Source organism: Pundamilia nyererei, unplaced genomic scaffold (genome assembly GCF_000239375.1).
Source record: "Pundamilia nyererei isolate P.nyererei 1_Seehausen unplaced genomic scaffold, PunNye1.0 scaffold00004, whole genome shotgun sequence".
Lineage (NCBI taxonomy): Eukaryota > Metazoa > Chordata > Actinopteri > Cichliformes > Cichlidae > Pundamilia > Pundamilia nyererei.
Genome location: NW_005187405.1, coordinates 1,391,762 through 1,416,690, shown reverse-complemented (window position 1 = coordinate 1,416,690; position 24,929 = coordinate 1,391,762). Strand labels below are relative to the sequence as shown.

General features: G+C 41.8%; 2 protein-coding genes across 7 annotated transcripts in view; one reads left to right on the top strand and one right to left on the bottom strand.

Annotated features, from left to right (window-relative positions):
* cers4b (ceramide synthase 4b) overlaps positions 1-6,582 on the top strand; it is an 11,053-nt gene extending 4,471 nt beyond the window's left edge. For 2 of the 4 annotated variants that reach the window (XM_013912709.1, XM_013912713.1), the window contains exons 7-13: positions 348-440; positions 877-1,005; positions 1,573-1,682; positions 1,803-1,956; positions 2,235-2,343; positions 5,888-5,990; positions 6,444-6,582. In XM_013912709.1, coding sequence (XP_013768163.1) covers positions 348-440; positions 877-1,005; positions 1,573-1,682; positions 1,803-1,956; positions 2,235-2,343; positions 5,888-5,990; positions 6,444-6,516 — 771 coding nt within the window. In that variant the 3' untranslated portion in view covers positions 6,517-6,582. Of the gene's footprint in view, positions 1-347; positions 441-876; positions 1,006-1,572; positions 1,683-1,802; positions 1,957-2,024; positions 2,177-2,234; positions 2,948-5,887; positions 5,991-6,443 lie in introns of those variants that run through there. The other 2 variants (XM_005721074.2, XM_005721075.2) reach the window with 2 other exon arrangements.
* Positions 6,583-6,952: 370 nt separating this feature from the next.
* LOC102194778 (homer protein homolog 3) lies at positions 6,953-24,304 on the bottom strand. 3 transcript variants are annotated; one of them, XM_005721071.1, is made up of 11 exons: positions 23,784-24,304; positions 23,548-23,596; positions 20,247-20,403; positions 17,136-17,267; positions 16,933-17,037; positions 16,172-16,180; positions 15,641-15,774; positions 12,901-13,057; positions 8,792-8,890; positions 8,635-8,715; positions 6,953-8,525 (listed from the first exon to the last, which is right to left on the bottom strand). In XM_005721071.1, exons 2-11 carry the CDS (start codon positions 23,568-23,570, stop codon positions 8,340-8,342), a joined length of 1,083 nt encoding a protein of 360 aa, XP_005721128.1. In that variant the 5' UTR covers positions 23,571-23,596; positions 23,784-24,304; the 3' UTR covers positions 6,953-8,339. The 3 variants fall into 3 exon arrangements, with proteins under 3 accessions (XP_005721128.1, XP_005721130.1, XP_005721129.1); XM_005721073.1 differs by having other exon boundaries at positions 15,641-15,753; XM_005721072.1 differs by lacking the exon at positions 16,172-16,180.
* Positions 24,305-24,929: the final 625 nt, after the last annotated feature.

Sequence of the window (24,929 nt, the reverse complement as noted above, 5' to 3'; positions counted from 1 at the left end):
ATATATATATGTATATGTATGGAAAAAATAAATAAAAATACCGTCATGGCTGAGAATAGTTTCAATCCATCTAATTGTAGTTTATAGGCAAAGAGTGATCCATTATACCGCCTAGTGGGACTAAAAACAAAATGAGTTGCTCAGATTCTTAGGCTTCGGTGGCAAGCGTAAGGATAGCGACACGCTAGAATTATTCATGATAGTTTCCCTTCCTTTCTTAAACAGAAAAGCTTATAAATACATTTCAAATCCTCCACCTGTGTAGGTGCAGTGCTCCCTACTGTTCTGCCAGTATTTAAAGTCCAGGTATTTTATAAAAAAATCACCTTTATATTTGTCCTCCTCAGCCCATGGAGAGAGCTCACTACTGGTACTACATGCTGGAGCTGGGATTTTATGGCTCTCTGCTCCTTCGGATCTCTGTGGATGTCAAGAGGAAGGTGAGGATGTTACACAACAGGCTGCGTTCAGCCCCGGCGACACGTAGCAAAGTGTTTATTTAAACAGAAGCGCTTGTGCATTGAACGGCCCGTTTTGTTACGCAAGCATTGCATTGAAAGCAGCTGATTCACTGCGTGCGCTGCCCTTTTAGATACGCCAGAGTTTATATACAGATTGCTGCTGACTGAGTTGCATGTTTCATACACTCCACCACAGAGTGCGTTGCCAGATTTCTTCCTGTCTCACGCAGCAGATGCCCTTTACAGAAGTTAGCTGTTGGGATGATGTTGGTCTAACTGTGGTCATATTTCATGTTTCTCTCACTTCACTTCTGCTTTAATGAGAAACCTGACCAGCACATGGTTAATGAGTGACTGTCTTCTGTTGACATCTGATGGTTCTTTTGTTTTGCTCACTGCATGTTTGCCTTTGCAGGATTTTAAGGAACAGGTCGTCCACCACTTGGCTACCATCTTCCTGCTCAGTTTCTCTTATTGTGCCAACTACATTCGCATCGGCACCTTGGTCATGCTGCTCCACGACTCCTCTGACATCCTGCTAGAGGTAACCTGCAGATCCTTTTATTTATGCTCTAAAAGTAAAATAAAGGTCATTTACGGTCTTTTTTTTTTTTTTACATGTGCAGGAAAAAACATCTTGGGAATCTTTAAAAATATAATATTCACTTTGGCCAGACATCCTACATTAATGTAGAAAATTGAAAGAAATGAGAAAAACTGACTGTACAAACTACAATCAGAAGTTCAAACTGCACTTTAGGCTATTCTTAGAAAATTTTTATCTAAGACCTCTGCAGTAGCCTGCAGGAAGCAGAAGGATCCTGTGATTGTGCCATGATAGCTAGCGGTGCTGACTGACCTTTGTTAACCTGTGCAAAAGACACAATTGTGAATAACATCAGGCTTCTAAACCTGAGCTGCTTGATGCTTTTTATTTTTGCACTGAAAATGAGAAAACAGCAGGCGTTCTTAGTGTTCTGCTTGACTTAAAGACTGAGCTGTTTTTCCCCATTCTGAAAACATTTAGTTTGTTATTTTATTATCCATATCTACATAGCACTATTGTTGGGATTTGCTATGTGACTTTATTGCACGGTTATTATTTCTGCAGCCTGCAAAGATGTTCAACTACGGCGCTGGCTGGAGGAGATCGTGTGACACCCTGTTTGTTATGTTCGCTGTGATCTTCCTCGTGACTCGGCTGGTGATTTTTCCCAGCAAGTAAGAGATAATTCTCCTTTTTTTTTTTGTCGTTAAATTGCTCGATAACTGTAAAAGAAGTGTGGATGAATTTGAACTCTCTCATCAGCAACTTGACTCTAGCTATTCGATTACTTACAGAATCATTCACACCACCCTGGTACTGTCCATGGAGGTGTTTGAGCCTTTTGCTGGCTACTACTTTTTTAACATCCTGCTGATGGTGCTGCAAGGTCTGCACATCTTCTGGGCCAAGTTGATCTTGCACATGGTCTATAAGTTCCTGAAAGGCAAGGTGAGAAAGAGCAGTGAAGCTATAGTGCGTCACGAGATGTCTCTGACATGTTTTCAATTGTTTTGCAGTTCTAATTCTTACGTGATACCACTTGATGCAAACAAGCAAAGAGTCCAATTAAAAGGACGACAGGGAGCATCCAGAAAACTGAACCAGTCAGCTTTATGTCCTCATTCACAGCCCTGTGGTCACAAGAAAATAAATCAGTGTCACCCACTCATTTGTTTTTGGACCTTCTTCGTAGTTTGTAGTGTGAAACCTTCTGTTTTCTTCCTCAGCTGGAAAAAGATGAACGCAGTGATGAAGAAAGTGAGGTTGAAGAGGAAGAGGAGGATAAAGGGGGAGAGGAGAACAAGGACCCAGGAGTTGACTGTTACTGGGAGAAAAGTAAAGACTCTCTTAACTCCAAACTGTCTATGCTCACCAACAGCTGTGTCCTTAACAACCTGGCCAACCACAGGTCGTCTGTGGTGGACAGAATGCGTAAAGCTCAGTAGAAACGTTCTCCGTCCGTTGTTTTCCTTTACTAATGTGAACTGGGTGTGTTCAGTCAGAGCGGTGTCTGTGAGTCAGATGATGCTACTGTCCTTCACTTTTAACTGTGAGAAACTGAAGCAGAAAACATTCTCTTTAAAGCCGGTGTCATAGCGCCCTGCTACACACAGGAAGCACAATCCTGAGCCTCAGTAACGCTGTACAATGATCCATAATGATTCACTGTCTTTAAAGAGGGACGGCAGCCTTCATTTGAAATGTTTTGTGCTTGCTAATGTCCACTGTAGCCTTCACTGCACACGGTTTTCTTTTTATTTATTAGGCTCACGAAGCAAACATTTAAAAGTACAACAGAGATTATTAACACGGACATAAACCAATATCGAAACAAAAGAGCAGGTTGATGTATGTTCATGCGTAGATAGAAGTGCTCTTTAATTACTGTAAAATACTGTTACATTTAAATGCTGAAAATAAAATGATCATTTAGTCTTTCTACCTTTATTTCTTTTTTTGGTTAAAGATTTTGAAAACCACCTCAACCGGCTCCTCATATCGAAAGGAGCCAGTTGAGGTGGTTCGGGCATCTGACAAGGATGCCTCCTGGGCTGGGCGAGGTGTTCCGGGCCTGTCCCACCGGGAGGAGGCCCCGGGGCAGACCCTGGACACACTGGAGAGATTATATCTCTCGGCTGGCCTGGGAACGCCTTGGTGTTCCCCCTGACGAGCTGGAGGAGGTGGCTGGGGAGAGGAAGGTCTGGGCCTCTTTTCTTGGGCTGCTGCCTCCCTGACCCGGCCCCGGATAAGCGGAAGAAAATGGATGGAGGGATGGATTTTGAAAAATATTTCAGTATGTGATTCTGTAGAATTAAAGTGCTGTGCAAAAGTCTTCAGCCACCCAGGAAGATGGGGTGGAGGTGCAGCCATTTAGTCAAAAGTGTTTACGCAGAAGTGGAAAAAATTCATAGAAGGAAAAAGTTTATTGCTTGAAACCTCTTGAAGGGCATTCAAAGTTCTTCTTTGGATGTTCGCTGCCTTTTGTACTGTTCTCTGTGTAAAAAATCCCACACTGCTTGAATAATGTTGAGGCCCGGACTCTGGGGAGGACAGTCCATGATTCATAGTGTTTCATTGTGTGCCAGATGTATTTTTCTTAGATTTCTGGAACAAATTATGTGTTTAAGTAGCAAAAAATACAATTAAAAACTATTTTGTTGGTAAGCTGTGTAGACACAACACTAGTTCATCCCAATGATTATAACAAAAAATCAAATCTCATACAGTCACTGATTCACCATTAGGTTAGGTGCCTTTTTAATGCTTTCATGATTTATAGAACAGTAATAAGAGTCTTAAATAAACACAAAAACTTTGTAAGATCTTCAGAAATCTTGGAGAACTGTTTGTGTTATTTTTCCAGGATCACTTTACACAAATAAGTAAGGGTGGCTAACGAGTTCTGCACAGTACTGTAGTTTAAGGAGCGTCTGGACTTCTTTAAGTTGCTTGAAGATGTTCACCTCTCATCCAAGAAGCTTCTTCAGTTCTAAGGGCAAATGGTGGAGAGTCCCAGATTTAAGCCCTGTGGGAGTGTCCCCCCAAGAGAGACATGAACCCCCTAATGATCCTCTACCTAATTACACAAGCCGAGGTGTGAAGACGGGTGTAGGTCACAATCAGCCAAGGTTTGGGGTGAGCTCATTGTGAAACCCACTTTCGTGTGAGGTCAGATGGCCCAGGATGAGAGTGGGCGTTAAGGTGTCTGGGAAGGGATCTGGATTATAGATGGCCGACAGTTGGTGTCGTAAACCACCGCCTCTGTTCGAAGATGGTCGCTCACAGTGGACAGAGATGTCTTCTTTCAGTCCTCTTTCAAACTGTCCAAAATGTGAACATTGGCATCCTCGAAAGCGTGACCTTTGTCCTTAAGATGCAGATGGACTGCTGAGTCTTGTCCAGCGGAGGTGGCTCTTCTATGTTGTGCCATGCATTGTGAAGTGGCTGTTTGGTCTCTCCAATGTAGAGGTCTGGGCATTCCTCGCTGCACTGCACAGCATACACCACATTTTTGAGTTTGTGTTTAGGAATTTTGTCTTTGTGATGAACCAGTTTTTGGCTGAGTGTGTTGCTGGGTCTGAAGTACATTGGGATGCCGTGCTTGGAGAAGACTCCTGAGTTTTTCCGAGCACCTTAGACTATGATGACCTGGATGACCGAGAACCTACACAGACACAGTACTGTAGATTAAACAGTGTCACTATCACCGCTGTTGTGCATCGCCATCTGCTGGCAGCTTCTACAACCACACTAAGGAGGTCCACAGACTTGAATTGCAAAAAGGTTTAATGACCATAATATCACTTTTATGTGAAACCTCTCTCTCTCGTGAAGGAGTTGTTTTTTTATAATGCACACATAGTTACAAATGTTTCAGCAGAAGAAGAGACGAAAAGCATTATGGTCTGTGATGGAAGTCTTTCCATGAGCCCTTTGTTTTGGAATAAAATGTCGTAGCTCCTGATGGGTGATTAGAAAGATTCACTCTAGAAGTGATTCAGGCGAATACATCCGTTCAGTTTGTTCACAAGAAAAAGCTCAACTTCTCTCTTTTATTGTTTCTCATGTGGGCTTAACAGTCAGTCGATGACTCATATTTATTAATCAATAGTGTTTGACTTCATTCTTATATTATCAATGCTACTAAGAGCAGGACTTCTTTTCTATTTAGTTTGAATCTATTCGTCTTAAATTAAATATGGAGAATAAAGTTGAAGGAATTTCTGAAAAACAATATTTAACTGGATTAAATCATGAAACTTAATTGTCCTCGCTTTCCTCTCTTCCTCTTTTCTTCTATATTTGTTTTTTCAATAATTATTATTTCATTCTTATTGTACTTTCTAATTCTGAAGTATTTCTGTTAATTGATTTCGTGTCATTCATCATAGCAAACACTTGCAGTTAATCTGCGACCTGTTAGTGAGTTTCATCCCAACGTTAGTTACTCCCTCTGTGCAGCAGTGTCAGCAGGACAGATTAAAAACAAAGCACTGGATAAAACTTGTTCACAGCGCTCTGCTCACTGAGTTTCTGAGCGGCTGGTGAACAGAAAGCTTATAAACTTTCTTCTCCTTAACTTCTGAAACGATCATTTTTGTCTGGGAACTCAGTGCACAGTATTACTACGTTCATTTTGCTTTATAACTGGATTGGTGTAACTAACAAAGCTCTGTGCATGTAGTAGTACATGCCCACAGTAGCTGTAACCATTAAGTTACTGTCTCACGCTCTTTGCTGGGAAACAGCTTGAGGATGGACTCACCCTGTCAGAATATAACATCCAAAAAGGTGGATTTCACCACGATGGAAGAAAACTGCTGTTTGTTTAATGTTTTAAAGTTGCATTGATGGTTATATACCCATGTCTTTCTCTCAGATTCCAACCCTCACCTTGTCCTGCGTCTGAGAGGGGGCATCATTGAGCCATCACTGAAGCAGCTGGCTCAGAAGTACAACTGTGACAGGATAATCTGCCGCAAGTATGTATACAAAACCAGCACACACAAATATTAGCGAGACTGAACTCATTCTCAGAGAGGTGAGGGGATAATTCCCCTAAGATAAGATAAGATGTTTTGAGCGGATTGCTAAAAACTGATTCCACTTGATTTCATCTTTTTGCAGGGTGCATGGGAAAGGTCCGAAGAAGTAAAACCTTTAGTTGCTCCTTATGCACATGAGGTTTTTAGGAAAAAATGCATTATTAGCAAGGCTAAATAATTACTGAGTGGCTGATTAAATAATTTTCCTCTTTCAAAGAACAGTTGTCAGAATCAAATTCAGTGGCACATTTTAGGTTGACTGGGAGAGTAAGCTCTCCCAGAGCTTTGATGGCTCCAAGTGTGTTAGCAGATACATATCACAGCCCTCAGTACAGCAGCGATCTACAGATTCCATCTCACTAATCTAAACATTTCTGTCATCCGTCTTAGGTGCTATGCTCGTCTGCATCCACGTGCCATCAAGTGTGGACACACCCGCAACATCAGACCAAGGATTCTGTAATCTGATTACACAATCCAGCCGTTAAAAATGCTCCATCAGATTGAATAAAACTCTTTTAATACTGAAGAAAACCTTTTTTACCTCTTATTTTGAAATGTGTTAAACATCAAAATTGAAGAAAACGTGATCGTAACACATTTTTTGCCATATTTAGATCTTTTCCGAAGTTCAGCTTAATCAGGATGTGAATATGAGCTGAATGATTAAAAGAAAAAAATAGATTATAAAGTTGGCCAGTATATTTTTCAAAAGCACATCAGATTTATCTACAGTCTGTAGAGTAAACCAACAACATAGCAACCCTCAGAGCACTTCCAAGACATCTCATTCATTCTTTCATACAAGCATTTTTTTCAGTGTCCAAGTATTTTCTATGCAATATTCACCAAAGAAAAACAAACAAACCCAAGAAAAAAAAAAGACGAAATTCTGCATAAAGTGATTTTAATGTTTGCTTTTATTTTCAAACCACCATGACGCGGCCCAGAGAGCCGACATCACCGTTCACATTCATCCTCCGTACAGTAAGGCTTAAAAAATGTCATATGATACAGTCTGTGTGATGAAAAGACTCTGAAGTAGACACTGAGTTTTTCTTTTTTAACGTATTTAATTATTCATACAGTACGGCCACAATCTCAAGGCCTATGGCATACTGTCCACAGCTAAAGGTAATGTGCTCAAAAGTAACAGAAGGCAGAAAACATCTTACATTTCTTCAGATGCATCACACCAATGAGAGAAACGTGTTCATTAAGATGTGAAGCTATTGTAAATAAGTTACTAAGTTAGTGCTTTGTTAGTAGATGATGCACAGCATATCATTCAGACTGGACAAGCTCAAAAGTCACTTATATTTACCTGTAAGACTAAGTGATGCATTTTAATTTCCTATGGTTACTTCTTAAGTGCAGCTTATTGATTTATATCATTTGGAAAACCACTGTTATGCTAACTTTAATTGCTTAATATTTCCTACTTACTATCATGTACTTAAGTAGCTTACTGAGGAATCAAAAGTTTCCTAATACAAGAAATGAGGATGTGATAAAAGACGCGCCACGGAAAACTCTTTTTCCCCCTCTGCTCTTAACATTTGATCTTTGGTGTCAATGTTTAGATGCTGTTGCTATTCAAGTTGCATGTCCTAGATTAACCACATTATCGACAACTACGAGCACACGCCTTCACTATCCTTGAATATTCCTTTGAAAAAATAACACTGGTCCTTCACATTACACAATATAGCTGCTAGATTACGTATGGGTAACTACAAGACCTGTGTGAACTGTTAACCCAGTAATAATTATGGCATATGCAGGCTCTTAAATAAGCTAAACTTCTTTTTTTTTGTCTTGTGCGTTCACTTTTCAGCTCCTCTGTTTCTAAGCATGGACTCATTTTGTTGTAAAGATGAAAAACAAGGCCTCTTATTGTTCATATTGACACTGCATTGTGATTTTGGGTACAAAGGTGATCCTTATGAAAGACCAGAAGCACCAGTTCTAAATCCTAAATGACTAGCATTGTTAAGCACTTACCTTATAAGTTGGTTTATTGCACTGAGTGTTACCCTCGAAAGCAACATGAAGCGTTACGTTAAGTCGGGACAAGCTCTACCATATATATGCTGCTGCTCAGAGTCAGCGCGATGTTGCCGTCACTGCTGTGACACAGACCTTCCTGCAGCCGAGGTGGGTTTTGTGCTTGAAGAGGACCGGGACCAGCTCCTTCTTATTTTGTTTACTGCTTCCTGCCGGAACCCCTGTCCTCTCTTCCATTTCTCTTACAGGTTGCACTCTGCCGTGTTTCACCCACCCTTCCTATTTGTCAATAAGTTTAACAAGGCTCTGGCGGAGGTCGTTAAGGTCAAAGATCTTGATGTCCAGAATTTCTATGGCTCTCTGGATCTCAGTATCCAAGCGATCCCGGTCCTCCAGAGAGTTACTCAGGTTCTGCTCCGTGTTCTGGATGCGACGTTCCAGGTCCGAGTTTCGCATCTCCATCTCCTGAAGTGAACGGTAAACACAGAAAAGGCAGAGGGAAATATTAGAAGGTTTACCAGAACCCGATAAGCAATGAAAACGTGCCGAGTTACTGTAAAAACGTCACTCCTACCCGTAATCTGTGGATGGCCTCGTCACGCTGATGCTCCATTTCGTGGTACTCTGCTTTTTTGCTTTGCAAAATGTGAATTTCCTAGAGAATGAATGAAAGGTACTCATCAAAAAGTCAGTTTTTGTTGATGTGCCTTGTTATTTAGCAAATGTCCAACCTCATCTTTAGCCTTCAGCAAGGCCTCCAGCTCCTCCAGGGACTGGGTCAGCTCATCCTTCAACAGATCACTGGGGCCGTGGGCTTCAAGGTCAGCCACCTTACAAAACACACCAATGGAAATGTTGTGTATGTAAGACAACGTTTTAAAAAGCTTTTATTTGGTCCAGACTATTACTGGTTTGATTCAAATTATTTTTCCCTGGTCTACTTAAAACAATTGAACTATAATGAGAACAAAGACAATGTGAAATGCAGATCAGAGTGACCTCGTGTTTGGTTGGGTTTCTCAGATTGGTTGAGATGTAGGGAACACCTTGGTCAGCCATTCATGCTCACAAACACACCTCTGACCAGCTTAAAATTAACCTTACATGGATGTTTTTCGACATCTTTGCAGGCACAGAGAGAGCACGAAAACTCCACACAGAAAGGCTCCAGTCGGCCCATCCAGCCTAGTTTAACACTATCCTGTGCAGCTTTTCTCCAACACAACGCCTCTTCCTCCGTCTGCCTTGGTTTCATAAGAGTGCTGTGGAAGAGGACAAAATGCCACAAAGACGAATTCGCACGCTGGCTGGCACTTCACCATGTGTACAATCCAGAAATAGCTTTGGTGGGCAAACACAAACAGCAGCACTGCTTTCTATGCACTGAAAAGGAAGCCCTGAGCAGTAAGTTACACATTTTTGCACCATGCCATCCAGTCTAAGAGCTGAAATACACATACACACAGTCTAAGGTGGAGGTTATGGCTTGATCACAGCTGATACAACACTATTTAATACAGCTAAGCAAGAATCTGTGGACACACTGCTATCTCTGAGATCAAATAGCAGAATAGCATGCTAACGTGCAGAGTTAGCACTTGATATTATATAAGTGTAATGTTTACCATGTTTATCATGTGCTGATTAGTCTTGGAGGTACTTAATATTCAGCTAAATAAACTGATTTCTGACCTGATGATGTCACTGCGATCAGTTATGACACTCCATCCTAAGGGAATAGCTATGCCAAATTTTATCCAAATCATTGATGACTATTGCTACGTCAAGCTATAAATATTAACCAAAGTGTGGCTCTAATATAGTATCTGCATAGACATTAGAATTCACCAGGAATAAATGTAAACATGGTAACCCATCCCACTGAATTTTACAGTCTGGATTAAGGTGAAACACAACCAAGATAACTGAAGCACAGCTAAAAACATTAAAAGGACTTATTCTAGCATTCGTCAGAACGTTTTGATGATGCACTCAGTTTGGACCATCCATCTATTTTCTTATCGGCTTATCCAATTTAGGGATAAGCAGGGCTGCGGACGCCAATCCCAGCTGTGCCAGGGCAAGAGATAGGATGCACTCTGGACAGGTCACCAGCCCATCACAGAGATAACACACAGAGACAGCCATTCATGCTTACTTTCACGCCTATGGCCAGTCAAAATCACCAGTTAACCTACAGTAACATGCATGCATTTGCACTGTAGGAGGCAGGATAACCCTCTACACCGAAAGGCCCCAGTCCCTGCACCACACTATAGTAATTCAGACATAAAAGCCTAAAGATTTTAACAACGACATGAAACGTAAAGGTGAATAACAGGAAAACTCAGACTTTTAACACCTATAACTCTTATCAAAGCTAAAGAGCTCATCGGCGGACAGAATTAAACTTATCACAGAGAGCACTCAACTCTGTTTGCTTTCAGTCACACCTACAGATGGCTCACAGCGTTCACCTGCAACAATAAGCGGCTATTTCTACTATAATGAAGTCGTAGAAGAGCAACACTTTAACGAATGAAATCCTCATTGCATTGCATTTCATTTGAGCTCCATGAATTAGAAAGAAAAACAGAAGGACACCTCCAAAAACACCCCGAATGCCCCGTTGGATTATTTTAAACCGCGTATGGTTTAGACTCAAAAGAAGAAAAGAGGAAAAAAAAAAAAGAGAGAGAAACAAGTGGATGCCAACTCCCTCTGGTGATTTTTCATTTTTTCCTAACTGGGGCATTGAAAGTAGGATATTGCTGTCCTACAAACCCCCCTCTCCCTCTCTCTCTCACACACACCACCCCGGAGACATGAACCATTTTCAGCCACCTGGTCCCCTTCCTCAAACAGTAGGAACTAGCTCGGTCCAAAGGAGACGGGGTTCTCACTTGTATGATTAAATCAGTCGATGTGGACCAAAATAGTGAAAGCTGTTTCTTGCTGAAATACCAGGGGAGCGCTTACAAATGAAACAGTAGTGATCGATACTGTAAGGCTGGGCTATAATGGAAAGGGATCGAGGTGTTAAAGCATCAAATCAGAGAGGTTTGTAAATGTCAGCCTGAGGCGAGGTCGTCCCCAGAAGAATCAGCTCCCAGCAAATATGAAAATACCTTTTATTGATGAGCGGGTACAGGGAGGGCAGCAGCATCTGCATCCACCGGAGCCTGAGAAGTAATTCAAGTGTAAAACCCTCGTGAGGCTCTGTGTTTAGACCGAACTCCCTCGTGGCGAAACGTGAAATTTGGCGTGTACTTAGTGAACCGCTTCAACCAGCACAGATAATGCCTTGATTAAAGCTTCTGAGGGAAAAAGCCTGCAGCACAAGTCAGAGATTGATGGAGTGCGTTACCAGCAAAGCTTCTTTTTTCCGAACAACCAGTTTCAAAACAAGGAAATATAGTGTCTGCAAAGGACAACCCAATCAAAAGCAGCAGGGCTTCGCTCAGCAGCGTAGAGGCACACAACCCCGGATCAGTCTTGCAGCAATATCTCTCTGTTGCTTGTGCAATCTTACTTGTGTTCCTGTTCCACAGCTTTACACTCCAGAAATGATCACTAGGTGTGACCTTAACCATTAGTTTCTATTCCACAGGTTACTGCAGAGTTGTATAAGAGCTTCAGAGGCCAGAGGAGAAAACTTCTCAGCTTTTAGACTCAGAATTTTAACTTTTTGTTAACCGTATGTCTCAACTTTTAGGTCACAGATGGTGCATTATCATGAATAACTAATCCCTCCGTTCTTTAAACTCCTTGTTGTGCTGATAGTTGGTGGATGGAGCCTTCTCAGCCAGAGTGCATTAGACAAGAGGGGATGTGAGGCAGTGGGAAATTCTGAGTGTGTCTTTGGACCAGTGGAGAAAAGTGAAAACCAGGAGTACAGAGATATTTTAATCTGCTTTTTTGCTATTGAAAACAAATTATTATGAAATAAAACAATAAGATCATTCAGCCAATTTCAGCATCTGACTCCAGCACTCTTCAGAAAGCATTAACAGGATTTAAAGGAAAGGTGATGTTTGCATTGCTACACTCACTTTACAATAAAGCTACCATCACCCAAAAATGACTCTTTTTAAAATGCAGTTTCAAACCATCTGCTTTAAAATGATTTCGTTTACAAGGTGACTTTCTGCTTAAGCATCCAAAGCAAAACTCACATGTGGGATGTTATAGTCTCACATAAAAGTTGGAGTGCAGGGATACAAAGAAGCTATGAAGACAAAAGCTATTATACACAATAAAAAAGTGGGAGGTTAAAAAGTCCTGGGAATGAGGAAGAAGAATTTAGTCTGCAGCGTGTAGGTGTACTCAAAATTAAAACATGTACTCTGTTGAACTTATTGTAAGTTTATTTTAGGTCATTATGTCTTCATTAGATTCTGAAAGTTTTAGACAGGTACATGGGGAGAGATGGGGGCGTGACACGCAGCAGGAGTCCCAGACTTAATCCAGATCTCCTGCTGCATGAGCTCAGCAAAACAACACTTTTTCCCCCAGCTTTTTTAAATGTATCTGTGGCCAGCAAATGCCAGACAATTTTGGATATTATTGGCATAAAGCTTAGTAATGGATCTCATTGTTATTATTCACTGATGGAGTAGTAGTGATGTATACTCTTAGTGGGGTTTTTTCCAGTTCAGATCCAAGGAGTTTGATTTGTAGCAATCATAAAGATAAAGAGACAAAACCAATAGTAATAGTAATTACTGCTTTTAACAAGAAAAAAAAACATCCTGTATTTTATATGTTTCTATAATTTAATAGGTGAGACTTCAGGGTGAACACACTTCATCAGAGCATCCTCAAACTCCCTGAGGCTCACCTGGTCTCTGAGTCTTTCGGTCTCCTCCTGATATGCTGTCAGCTGTTTCTTCCACTGCTCCACGTTAGCATTCGCTTCATGCAAAGCTGCCACCAACTTAGAGTTGCTGTCCTGTAAAGTGAAGAGCTCAGCTTCCAGGTTCATCTCACAAATAGACCTGAAAAACACGAATACCAATACACATCTACGTCAAATCCAAAACTACGCACCCTGCCTCCCGCCCTATGGCAGCTGGGATAGACTCGAGAGCCGTTTCATCAGTTGCTGTTTCAGTGAGCTGGACCTTAACTTTCAATCAGAGTTTAAAAAAAATGTTAAAATTCCTCACAAAGAAGAAAAACTGTTACTTATTTAAACAAAAGCAACAATGCTTTTTAGATTTTAGATTTCATTAAGTGGAGTCATATCTGACTCTGTATCCCGCTATATAAAATTGAGAAAACTGATCAAACAATGCAGTGCAAATTTAGCTGATTCTGATTCAGGTACTTACAAATCTTTACAGGGAAAAAAGCTTATGCAGTGTTAGTAATAGACAAAACTGCCACATGTTGATGACTTCAATATTAAATCGAGTCTTGTGTCAAGCACTGCAACATGAGGATAAAAAACAATAGCTGGTTGTGGAGTAACAAGCAAGCTGTACTGCTGCCAAGAGTCTGGGACATGATGAAACTCTGATAGTCTGGTTAACACAATCACAGAGCCACTACACAAGGGTTGAGGAGGCTGTAGCCTGCAGCCGCACACCTAAAGGGCAGACGGAAACTTATTTCACAGGTCTGGTGACAGAGCAAAGAAACACTTATTAAAGCCCCAACCCCGACCCAGAGAGCAGAGATCAAACTGACCGACTGCATCAAGAGACTTTGGAAAGGAAAAAGACAAACGGAAGATGACAGATGATGATGACAGATAAAGATTTGTGTATTTTTCCACATCTTTCCATCACGGTTCTTCAGTCCCCACTGACGTTTGTTCCAGTTTAAAATGATGTGACCTTGAAACTTCTTTATCTCTGTGGCTTTAAACTGAATTTCCTGCACATTTGATGAATGCATGACTTGTAAGCGAGTAAGACAAGCCAGTTCCCACTCCATGAGTCCACTTTTATGCCACCTGCACAGAAGACATATACGATGATTGAATTTGATATGCTCTTTTCATCTTTGATCCTTTTCCTTTGCTCTGTCCTACATCTCCAAAGCTTGATGTTGTAAACTGGCCACACTTTGCCATGGTAACCGTTCAGGAGCTGCTTTCTTCGTGGTAATTGGACTATAGGGTATAAAAGCATTGTGGGTGGCTCAAAGCACTGAATGGAGGGATGCTTCCAAGCCTCATTCAGTGTTATGTATGAGTCAACACTTCGACAATGGCCTGTTCATTTCCTTAGGAGCTTCACAAACTGAATGACGTCAGCGGCGTTAATTAACACAGAAAAAATGAAAACCATGATAACACTCAGGAACCAAAAGGTAATGGATTGTCTGGTTAAGTGCAGCCAGAAGCACAGTCCACTTGAAATTTGAAAAACCCTCATGATGTTACAAAGACCGTTTGTAAAACACAGTGCGTGGTTACAGCAACTACTAGATTGTTATACTGTATTTTTCCGTCAGGGTGGCCACGTAGAGCGGGTCATCGACCAATCAGAATGTCAGTGGCTCAATCTCTGACCCCTATAAGTCCACATGCTTAAGTAGATGCTGGGTGTCCTTGAACCATTCAGGTATGTTTTAACGCAATTCTACAATCTTCCCAGGATTGGATGTTGAAGAAAATGAAACCCAAGATCACAATGTGCAATACTCACAGAAGTTTCAAAAACACCAAGAGTTACATCTCAGACTCATTAGAGGTTAGCATGGTAAATGCTGACGTTCATGACAGCACACTGGGACAATGTGCTGTGGACAGACGAGACCAAAGCGGAGAAGTTAGGCCATAATACACAGCACCAGAAAACCAAACACAGCATGTCAGCACAAACACCTCATGCCAACTGTTAGGGGTGATGATTTGGGCTTGTTTTGCATCTACAAAGTTGAACTGCTCCGTATATTAAAGTACTCTAGAGTCAAATGTGAGGCTGACAGCTAAAACTTGGCCCAAACTCAGTCACACAACAGGATAATGATCCTAAAGACAGCAGCAAATATACAACAGTATGGACAAAAAAGAAGGTGTTACAAGAGGCCCAGTCAAAGTCCACCTTCAACCCGATTGAAATGCTGATGTGAGCTGTGCATAAATGAATGCCTGTAGGCCTTAATGAGCTGAAGCAGCGGTATAAGGAAAAGTGGGCCTGAATTCCACCACGGTGATGTGAGAGATGACAAATTAAGTTATTCCACTTCCAAAAAATTTAATTTTCACATGACCGTATGTATCTGTAAATACAGTCTGTTCATATTCTAAAAAGCCAGTCTTTCTCTTCATAATGGCTAAATGCAAAAACATAAAACTAGCCATGTTGCGCTGATGCAAACCCAGGTATAGTGGAACTGCAAAGACTTGGCATTACCAACATGGCTGTCGAGTTGTGAGATTTACCTAGAAAACCTTTTTCACTGAAGAAGGTCATGGGGTGTGTTTGAAATCAGGCTGTTTCAGCTCTCAGTAATGAAACTTCAAGGCTTCCTTGGTTTCATTTCTGTGTGTGTGTGTGTGTGTGTGTGTGTGTGTGTGTGTGTGTGTGTGTGTGTGTGTGTGTGTGTGTGTGTGTGTGTGTAGTTACCCCTCAGAGAGCATCTTTTTAATGCGCTCCTTCTCAGAAGACAGGGTGATGTCTGCGCTCTGGCTGCGAAACAGCTTGTCCTCCGGTCCATTCACGCACATCACCGGTGGAGACTGGAGTTCATCCGAGAGGTCCTGAGAAACACATCAGTAAATGGACTCTCATAATAACTAATGCAGAATTATTAAGAAATAAAAAAAAAAAAACCAGACTCTGCATTAAATGGATTTATTCAAAGTGAAGAGAGAGCGCCTGCTTTTAGATGTTAAAATCCCATTCAAGTCAAAGTCTGCATATAAAATCAAGCAAAGCTATACAGCTCGTGATAATAATAAATGACTCTCTCTTCGCGGTCTTGTTCTCGATGGACTGACTGCTGTAACACGATAGTTTTAGCGTCTGATAAATGAGAAGCTTAGAGCTGTCTGCCCATCAGAGAAGGTATAAAATGTATAAAACTCAGAGGCAAGAAGAAAAAATAAAGATGCTTCCTGCACACGTGTTTTACATTTCCTCTAAATAATGACTCACCTGTGAGAACTGCAGAGGAAATCCGTGAGGTGGAAAAAACAGAAAAGAAGAACATATCACCACGAAGCACACAACACGAAACGACCTTTTCAACACATCACAGTCAGAAAGCGTGCTTTGCGGACTGATCAGTTATGCAGTGCAGTGCCACTTAGCAAGTACAATGAATTGAAGCAGTTGGCAATTTTCTGGAGCTTTGGCTCTCCCAATGTGTTCGTTAAATCGATCGGGAGTGAGAGACGTCACTTGGAACCTGCTCAGCCGTAGAATTAAAAAGGAAATAGGCATGTTCCTCAAGATCAGGCAGATGTAACTGAAGGCTGATTATTCTTTATTGATGGAAAAGGGCCCTGAGCTGACTACGTTTTCATCATTAGAAGTGTTTCAAGTCAGAGGCTTCTGGGTAGCTGTGGGGAGAAAATGTGAGTGTGGTGTACTGCTGAGCAGCATCGGATAATTTTACCATCGTCCTAGTTTTCCTCATTTTCACTTCCCTCTGAGACAACTGACCCAGCTCACATTTCTTTTGCTTTTCGTTCCCCTCTCTCCCCGTCCCTCCTTTGATTTAGTCACAGCGGCCCTGTCTAATAGCTGAGCTGCAGCAAGTAATACAGGTGCATTCATCTAATCATCTAATTTCAGTCTTGAAATGCCCAAAATGTGCATGAATAACAGAGGTTTCACATTTACAGCTTCTCGGTGACACTCACAAACCTTTGCTCTTCTTTCATGCTCACGCTTTCTAAAAGGACGGCGCTCACCTGAGGAGCAGCGATGGTGAGCGCAGTGTTGGCCAGTTCTTTGTCCTGTGACTTTTCTCGCGCCAGACGAGCTGCATCTTTCACCTCCTTAAACTTCTCTGCAAACTGTACAGGAGAGGGCAAGTCATGACCTAGACAATGCAGCACAAACCCTCTACAAGAAATGGATGGCACATTTTTAAAAATGCTGTACTTTGACCTACCTGATGCAGTTGCTGCTCTGTGGCAAAGCCCAGACCGTAGACCGTGTTGGCGCGGCTGTCAGCCCACTGACCAAACTTCTGAGACGTCTTAGTAAATGTCATGCTGGGCGTAACAGTGCAGTTGATAATTGCCTGCAGATAAAGAGATAACAGAGGTCGTCCCCTTAGGTGCAGGTGAAGAGAGCAGATGGCTCTGGGAGCAGACGCTATCTTCCTTCTTAGACTATGGCAGCAACATGCTCTAACTGAGGCACTGCAAGTTATTATTTTTATTTCTTATGATAACTTATGACACATTTCACCAGTGAATGGTAACATTTTACTCTTACTTTACTAAGAAAGTTATCAAAATGCAGTTTTAACCGTAGATGACCTCTCCACAAATTGAGGCAGAATATGGAGGAACAACTCGATAAATTAATGCATCAACTCATGGACCTGGAGGAATGCTGAGAAGAACCGGATGAGGAAGAGCATGAAGAGACAAAGAAGGAAACTTTGGAGCAGCTGGATGAATTCAATGACTTATGTCAGGAAATGAGATAATTGTGTATGAGCTCAGTGGGTGATGAGCCGCTGGAGGCTTGGCTGATGCCTCCAAAACCTGGGAGTTGATACAACTCTTTCCTTGAAGCAGCCGGGAACGACTGAGAATAAGACAGGCAGAGATGGGCCCGGATGTGATGATGGGGAAACTGTTACCAGATGTGACACGCAGCAGAAAATTTACATCCTCACAGCCTTGAGAAAACTTGGAGAGAGTCTTACTCCAGAAGATGAGACTTTTCTCACTGAAAACACCACAGCGACACTCACTCAGTTTGAAAAAGTGACTGCAAAACAAGGGTTTTAATAAAAAAATTTTTTTAAAAAAAGCCTTTAGTTAGCTGTGGTGTGAAAACCAATTCTACAGATGTGCCTGTGGCTGCTCAGAAGATCCACCAACTGGGAGGTAAGTGGTTCCCTGGCTGATTGCTGACGTATCCCTGGGCAGATGTAATGATATTTATATAGCAGTTCTTCTATCTGAGCACAAAAAGTGCTTCGTTCACTCAAACACATCTCTACTCTTAAGCACTGTATGTATTATACTAAAACACCCCAGTAGATAAAACTCAATGTCAGTATCTTGGCCAAAGATACTTCAACTTGAAGACACTGAAGTAACCAGGAATTAAACCACCAACCTTTCAGTTGATAAACGACCCGCTCTACCTCCTGAGCCTCAGTGGGAATGTTAGGTTTAAAAGAACTAAGGCGAATAAGTAGAGTAGAAAAGTGCTATATAAGTACCAGTCCATCTATTATTTAATAACTAGACAACACCTCAATATGCATTTTCCTACTGAATTCCACTATTTTTCCCATCCTAATAAATACCGTATGATATTCACTTTGTAAATTACATTTCCATTTAAACTAAAATAGTAAATAAAGCATGTCAAAGGGAAAATCCCTCTGCAGACTTACAGTGAGCACTGAAGGAAGTGAATGTAATATCTGAATGCATAAAGCGGGACATGTTTTGGGAGTAATGCCCGGCAGGTGTTAACGTGTTTGTTTGTGGTCAAATTTAGTCACACCAATGGAGTCACAGCAGAGCGAGATCGATATTAGTAACTGAAGCGTACCAAGATCAAAGTGAAGGTCGAGTACGCCAGTGTGCCCCACCAAACCATACACACTCTCTTTACGTCCCCATCACACCTTCTTCTGAATGTTTAATGCACCATGTAACTCCCCATATGAAGACTGTTTACTGGTGTGTAAACAGAATGCTTTAAAGGATGTGTGCAGATGTTGTAACAGGGTTCACATTTTAGCCATGTCAGGGATGTGGCATCAAGCTTGGCATTTAACTCTGTGGTCCAAAGTTAAGTGTTTCATCAGCCACGGCATGAAAGGGGTGGTCTTGGACTTTAGCACCGACACTCACGGTCCCTACTCACTTTGTTTATTCCCATCAGTGAGATTGAGAGTTTTAATGCTTCCACAAGCATCTGGACATGTTGTTATTACATTTGGTTCACATTTCATAGTAAATCTTTGCGCACTAACATTAGAGACTTATGCTGGAGCATTTAAATCGAAAATAGGCCTCAGCAGAGCCTCACCACAGCTATAGATGATATAGTAGCAAGGCCATGAAGTGGAGTATTGAGCCGCTGTATTTGTATTACTGAACAGGTTTTGTTAAAATCAGCGGTTGGTTTGGCATGAACATTAATAGGAGGTTTCCAGGATGCCATTTTCACGCATGTTCTCCCTTGAGACCTGTTTCGGCAATTGCTCACACTTCTGCCAAAAGGGCAGCAGCTGCACAATCAAAACATATCTACCAGGTTTATCACATCATTCTCTGGGAAGTTGCCAAAGCTGGCTCTGTCCTTCCTAACACATGACCCCCAAAAAGAAAAAAAGAAAAGGAAAACACACCTATTTATAAACCTGTTTTATTTTACGTCATCTCCTGTGTTAGAGTAATGGCACTGAAAATACTAGAACTGCAGGCAGCTTAAGAAGAAGCATCCCCCACCCCTTTCCCCTCCAACCAATGATTACATGAGCTCTGCGTTTGTGTGCCGACGTGCTTGACATAACATGCTGGATTCTAGCAGCAGGAGCAGCAGTGGCAGAGAAGATTACTGTGGAGCCAGACACCAGCCCTGGCAGGATTGGGCTACTGAACGGCCAACTGCTGCCTCGCGCTGCCTTCTGGGAGGCAGAAATGTGGGTCACACTAGAGGTGCTAAGATGAGATCAGATGGGTCCCCTCCCCACCCGCCTAATCTAAATCCACAAGCCCGGACCAAAGATGCTCTGGCTGCTGATGTGTTGAGCTTCGATTTGGTTTAGTTTGTTATATAATTCTTCAACTCACAGGACTTCTGGTGGGAGTGTGGTTGATGAGTAAAAATTCAATCTCAAGCTGCTGTTTGTCTTGCTTTTTTAGACCTGTGGCATTATTTCAAAACCCCTTTTGATTCCAAAGCCACCAACTTTTACTTATTACTTCTAGACAGCAGATCTGTATTTGTTTGTTGTCCATCTTTAATCTTTCTTCTTTGCTGAATCTAAAATTTTGTCTACACCAATTTCCCACGCACTCACCTTTGTCCCGCCCACACTAATGATGCGATACACGTTGCGGGTAGCATCGTAGAAGAAGGACACTGTGACAGCATGCTTGCTGGCCGGTATCCAGTTCCTCTTGGTGGTGGGGTCGATTTGGAAAACATGGGCCCGGGCGCTGAAGATCGGCTGCTCCCTGAAGGAGGAATCACAGAGGGATGATGATTAGATGCTCTGAGAAGGGAATGTCAAAGTAAAAATCCCTCTGCAGACTTAAAGTAATGTGCACTGGCACTGAAGGAACTGAATGTAAAGTCTAAATGTATAAAATGAGCATCGAACCATTAAAATATGGTCCATTAATAAAACCGTTTTGCTTAAAAATCCTTTCTTGTTTGCATGAAAAACACAAATCTGTCTTTTTTTTTTCATAACAGGACATCTCTGTCTCCCCTGTCATCCAGGGACAGATCATCCTTTGGCTATCTCCCACTATTTTTCCTGCGTCATCCACCAGTCAAACAGGGTTAGCTGGCAAAGCATGTTGACTAGAACTCTCTGAACCCTCTCCCGAGTCATCACCCTCCACGCTCTGATCTGCGCCTGGCAGGTTTTGCTCCGATGTATCCTGGATACGAGGTAAATATATCAAAGCAACACAGAGGTGGTTTAGCCAGTGCCCTGTGGTGTGAACAGCAGCACTGCTAACCCCTCCTTTCTCCTCAGCAGGGGTGAAAGTGAGTATCACAAGAAGACGCTGCTGTCATTCACTGGTATAGAAATGCAAATCAGAAGAGCTGCTATGTAGTAAGATAATGAAATAGTTCAAAAAAAGGACGTGCATTCTTTAACGCACTATAGCTATTTCCAGTGGAACTGCATTATTTTGGCTAGTCTTGGTGCAGTGACCTCATTGCAAATACAAAAACCAACAATGGTTTCTCTGGATGCATTTCATGTAGACATGGTTGAGATAACCTGCTATAGCGCACACTGACCATCAGAATGGAGAAAGGTGCTTAAAAAAGGGACTTTGCTGTTGGTGCCAGACAGGCTGGTCTGAGTATTTCGGAAACTGTTGATCTACTGGGATTTTCCCACACAATAATTTCTAGGGTTTACAGAGAATGGTCTGAAAATATCCACTAAGCTTGTTGATGCCAAGGTCAGAGGAGAATGGCCAGCCTGGTTCAATTCTGACCCTACCTGGGGGGCAACATTAATTCAAATAATCACTCATTACAACCAAGTTAAGCAGAAGAGCATCTCTGAATGCATGACACATCTAACCTTGAAGCAGCTGGACTACAGCAGCAGAAGCCCAACCCTTTCAACCATGTTCCAGTCTGATAATAAGCCATGCTGCAATTCTGCTTTTCAGTCACATTAACTCTCTGCTGCCTGCGGCTTTTATGCTTCCTGATTAAGACAGGAAACAGCATAAAGGTCAGCCCGCTGTGACCTCTGCAGAAAATGGTAAAAACAGGTCATTATTTAAGCCCAAGGGGAATAAAGCTACTAACCAGTTATCAGAAAGTCAAGGGACTATCAAATAATCTGTCATATTTATGTTATTCTTTATTTTCCATGAAGCCCATGAGTCAGTCAATAAGGTCATTGATGTCAAACAATCATAAAGTGCTAGTTTTACACAGAACATAAAATGGGTAAGAGTGAAGGCGGACCTGCTATTAACTCTAATATCATCCCATCACTGCCACGCTTTCACCTTGCCTGAGGTGACGAGCTCTGCCACATAATATCTGGCATCCGACCGAACAACACGGACCGCTTTGCAAACAGAACGAACCAGGAATCAACCAAACGGACAAACACAGGCTGCAAACGTGTTTGTGTCAACATGTTTAGTTTCCTCTCTCAGAAAACGTTTGAAACACAAAGGTGGTCAAACTAGTGTATGTATATGCTGAAAGAAATGAACAGTGTAGTTTTTATGGCAGCTGCATTTTAACAGAGACAAAATATGAAACAAAAACCTTATGTCTGGAGCTGCATGCATGATTTTGACAAATGGGGTGAGGATGATTGTTGAGGAAGGTGGTGGATCAGCCCGAAGCTCCACGGGAAGACATTGTTAACGATCTGAAGGCAGTTGGAACTGCAGTCACCAACAACACCATTGGTAACACAGGATGCTGCAATACATTGAAATATTGCAGCACCTGCAAGTTCCCCTTCTCAAGAAGGCACGTGCACACCTCTGTCTTCAGTTTGCCAGTCACAATCTCGATTTAGAGAAGGTTTGCGAGAAAACCAATATCGAGCTCTTTGGAAGAGAAATGCTGAGTTCGACTAAAAGAACACCATCCTCTACAGACAGGGCCATGTACCATGAAACTGTGGATACTGCCAAAGCACCAAAGGAGTGGCTAAAGAAGAGGTCATAAAGTGGTGCAGCCAGGCTCCAGACCTCAATCTTACAGAAAACGGTTGGAGGGAGCTGAAGCATCAAGCTGCATAGCAGCAGTCAAGAATTTCACTCACTGATCTGCAAATCAATTATAACTTTTATGTGATGTTTACTTTTCTTGTCGAATGAAGTGATTCACCAGGGGATCGAATAATTATTTCCCCCTCTGTATAGTCTGTTAACTGAACAGCAGAACAATTCAATTACTTGACCATCATCCTCAGTAGAGGGGGTGGCCTACTTAATGGAGGTCTCTAAGCATGATAACAAAGCCTGGGAGTGATTAGACAGGAATTAGTGTGTTCATCCTGAGGCGTAGCTCTGACCTCTGTCACTAACTACAATATCTAAAATCTGTTTCACCTGGTTTCTTTTGATCTAAATCTTCTAAGAGAAATGTTAAACACTACACAGTCTGATTAATAAAAAAGGGAGTGAGGCAGCAATAGGAAATATCTACATTAACGTGAGTGAAAGTAGGATTTTGTCATGGTAACACCTGCTCCCCTAGGATGGCCCCAGAATCGATGCTTCTCCTCCCAATCAGCTGAAAATGGTTTTAAATAAACTAAGCTGGGGCCACATGGGACTACATAACAATATGTCTTAATTTAACAGATTCATTAAGTCTGAAATGAAACCAGAGCGCTGCTCCAGATGTGCTCCACAGCCAACATCAGCAGAGCAGTGATAAATGTTCATATGCAGCCTTACTACTACAGTTTTAAACTCACTATAAATGATTGCTTTAAATCAAAGCTTAAGTCCCCCTGATCTGATAACAAGATCTCAAAGTATTTGTGTTAGATTTATGTAAAGTGTCTGCCATCCCAATGTCACATGCAAGTACAAGAAATCTAAATAAATAAATAAATAAATAGAAAAGGACAAGCTGGTAGATGGCCATACCTTTCTCTGTGGTGAGGAAACATCTTAGAAGATCACCAAGACTTCTTTTCTGTAAAAGAAAAGACTGAGGATTGGTTAGACAACTGTTAACGTAAATTACTTTAATAAAAATTATACTAGAAAAAAAAACCCCGGAATAATCATAAAAGTTTGTCCCTGTAGTTTAACATTTTCCCCGCTCTTAATTCTTACTTAAAGTCTAGTTAAATCTGTGTCGTGGATAGAGAGGCGCTTACCCCATTTCGGTGTAAAACCTCGTCGAGTCTGTTATCTAACAATATTTTGCGTCCTGAAACTGCTGCTGCTGTCCCAGTTGGTCTCCTCTTCCTTTCAGTCACAGCTACCAGATGCTTTATTCTTGCTTTATTCTCCAGGGGGGGGAGGTTTCACCGCAAGGCGCTGCACTCCGCCTGCTGCAGCCCGCCAAGTGGCACCGTCCTGCCCCGAGCAGCTCGCAGAGTCAGAAGCCGGGGAGAGCAGAGCTGCTGCGGACGGCAATGGCTGAAGTGACCGCGGGCTGCTCCGAGTCCATCTTCGTCTTGCCACAGAACCTCTCTTTGTTTCCTCGTCTTTCACTGCTTATCCTGTACGGCCAAACCTCTCTGTTCTCCCCTTCAGTTGTTGGCTCTTCATCCGGCCGGCTGTTCGCATTCAACAGCCGGCTGTATAGTACCACCTGCTGGCTCTGCAGCCTCCAAACACCCGCTCCAGCTGTGTGTGACAGTCAGGTATGGAAACTATGTCAACGCGCCTGCATGTGTGCAGTGCAAACCGGAGCTTTAAGGTCTGCCTTGACCTAAAAAAGAAAAAGAAGAAGAAGAAAAAAAAAGTGAAGAGTCGTGCAACAGCCCATTTAGGACCTATTGGTGTAATGAGATTTTGCAATATGAGAATCCTCCTGTTGTTTTGCCCTCTTAAGCAGATTAAAGAGAACTCCACATGCTAGTAATTCATCTCACAGGAGAAATAAAAGACTCAAATGAAGCTGAATGAGCAAAAAGAAGCAAACTTTAATTTTCCAAGATTATTAACACAAGATTTTCTTTTTGTGAGTACACTTTTTAAGCACCAACTTCAGTTAGTGGGAAGAAAACAAAAACAAAAAACAGTGCAGCAAACATAAAAACATTGTTCACTTCAGCTTTAAACAGCAATAAGCCAAACAAGGTCACAGCAAAAGTACAGAGGAAGAACTCAAAAGTTAGCCTCAGTTCATAAGACATGCAAAAACCACGTGTAGGCTTGAGATGTTTTATATGTTGGTGATTTTTATGTAAAAGGTAAAGCAGAGCAGTTTTCAAAGTTGAAGATGTGGAGTCTAAGAATAATTTAGAGCAAATCTACAGATATATAAATGGGGTCAGACTATTAATTTGATGTCC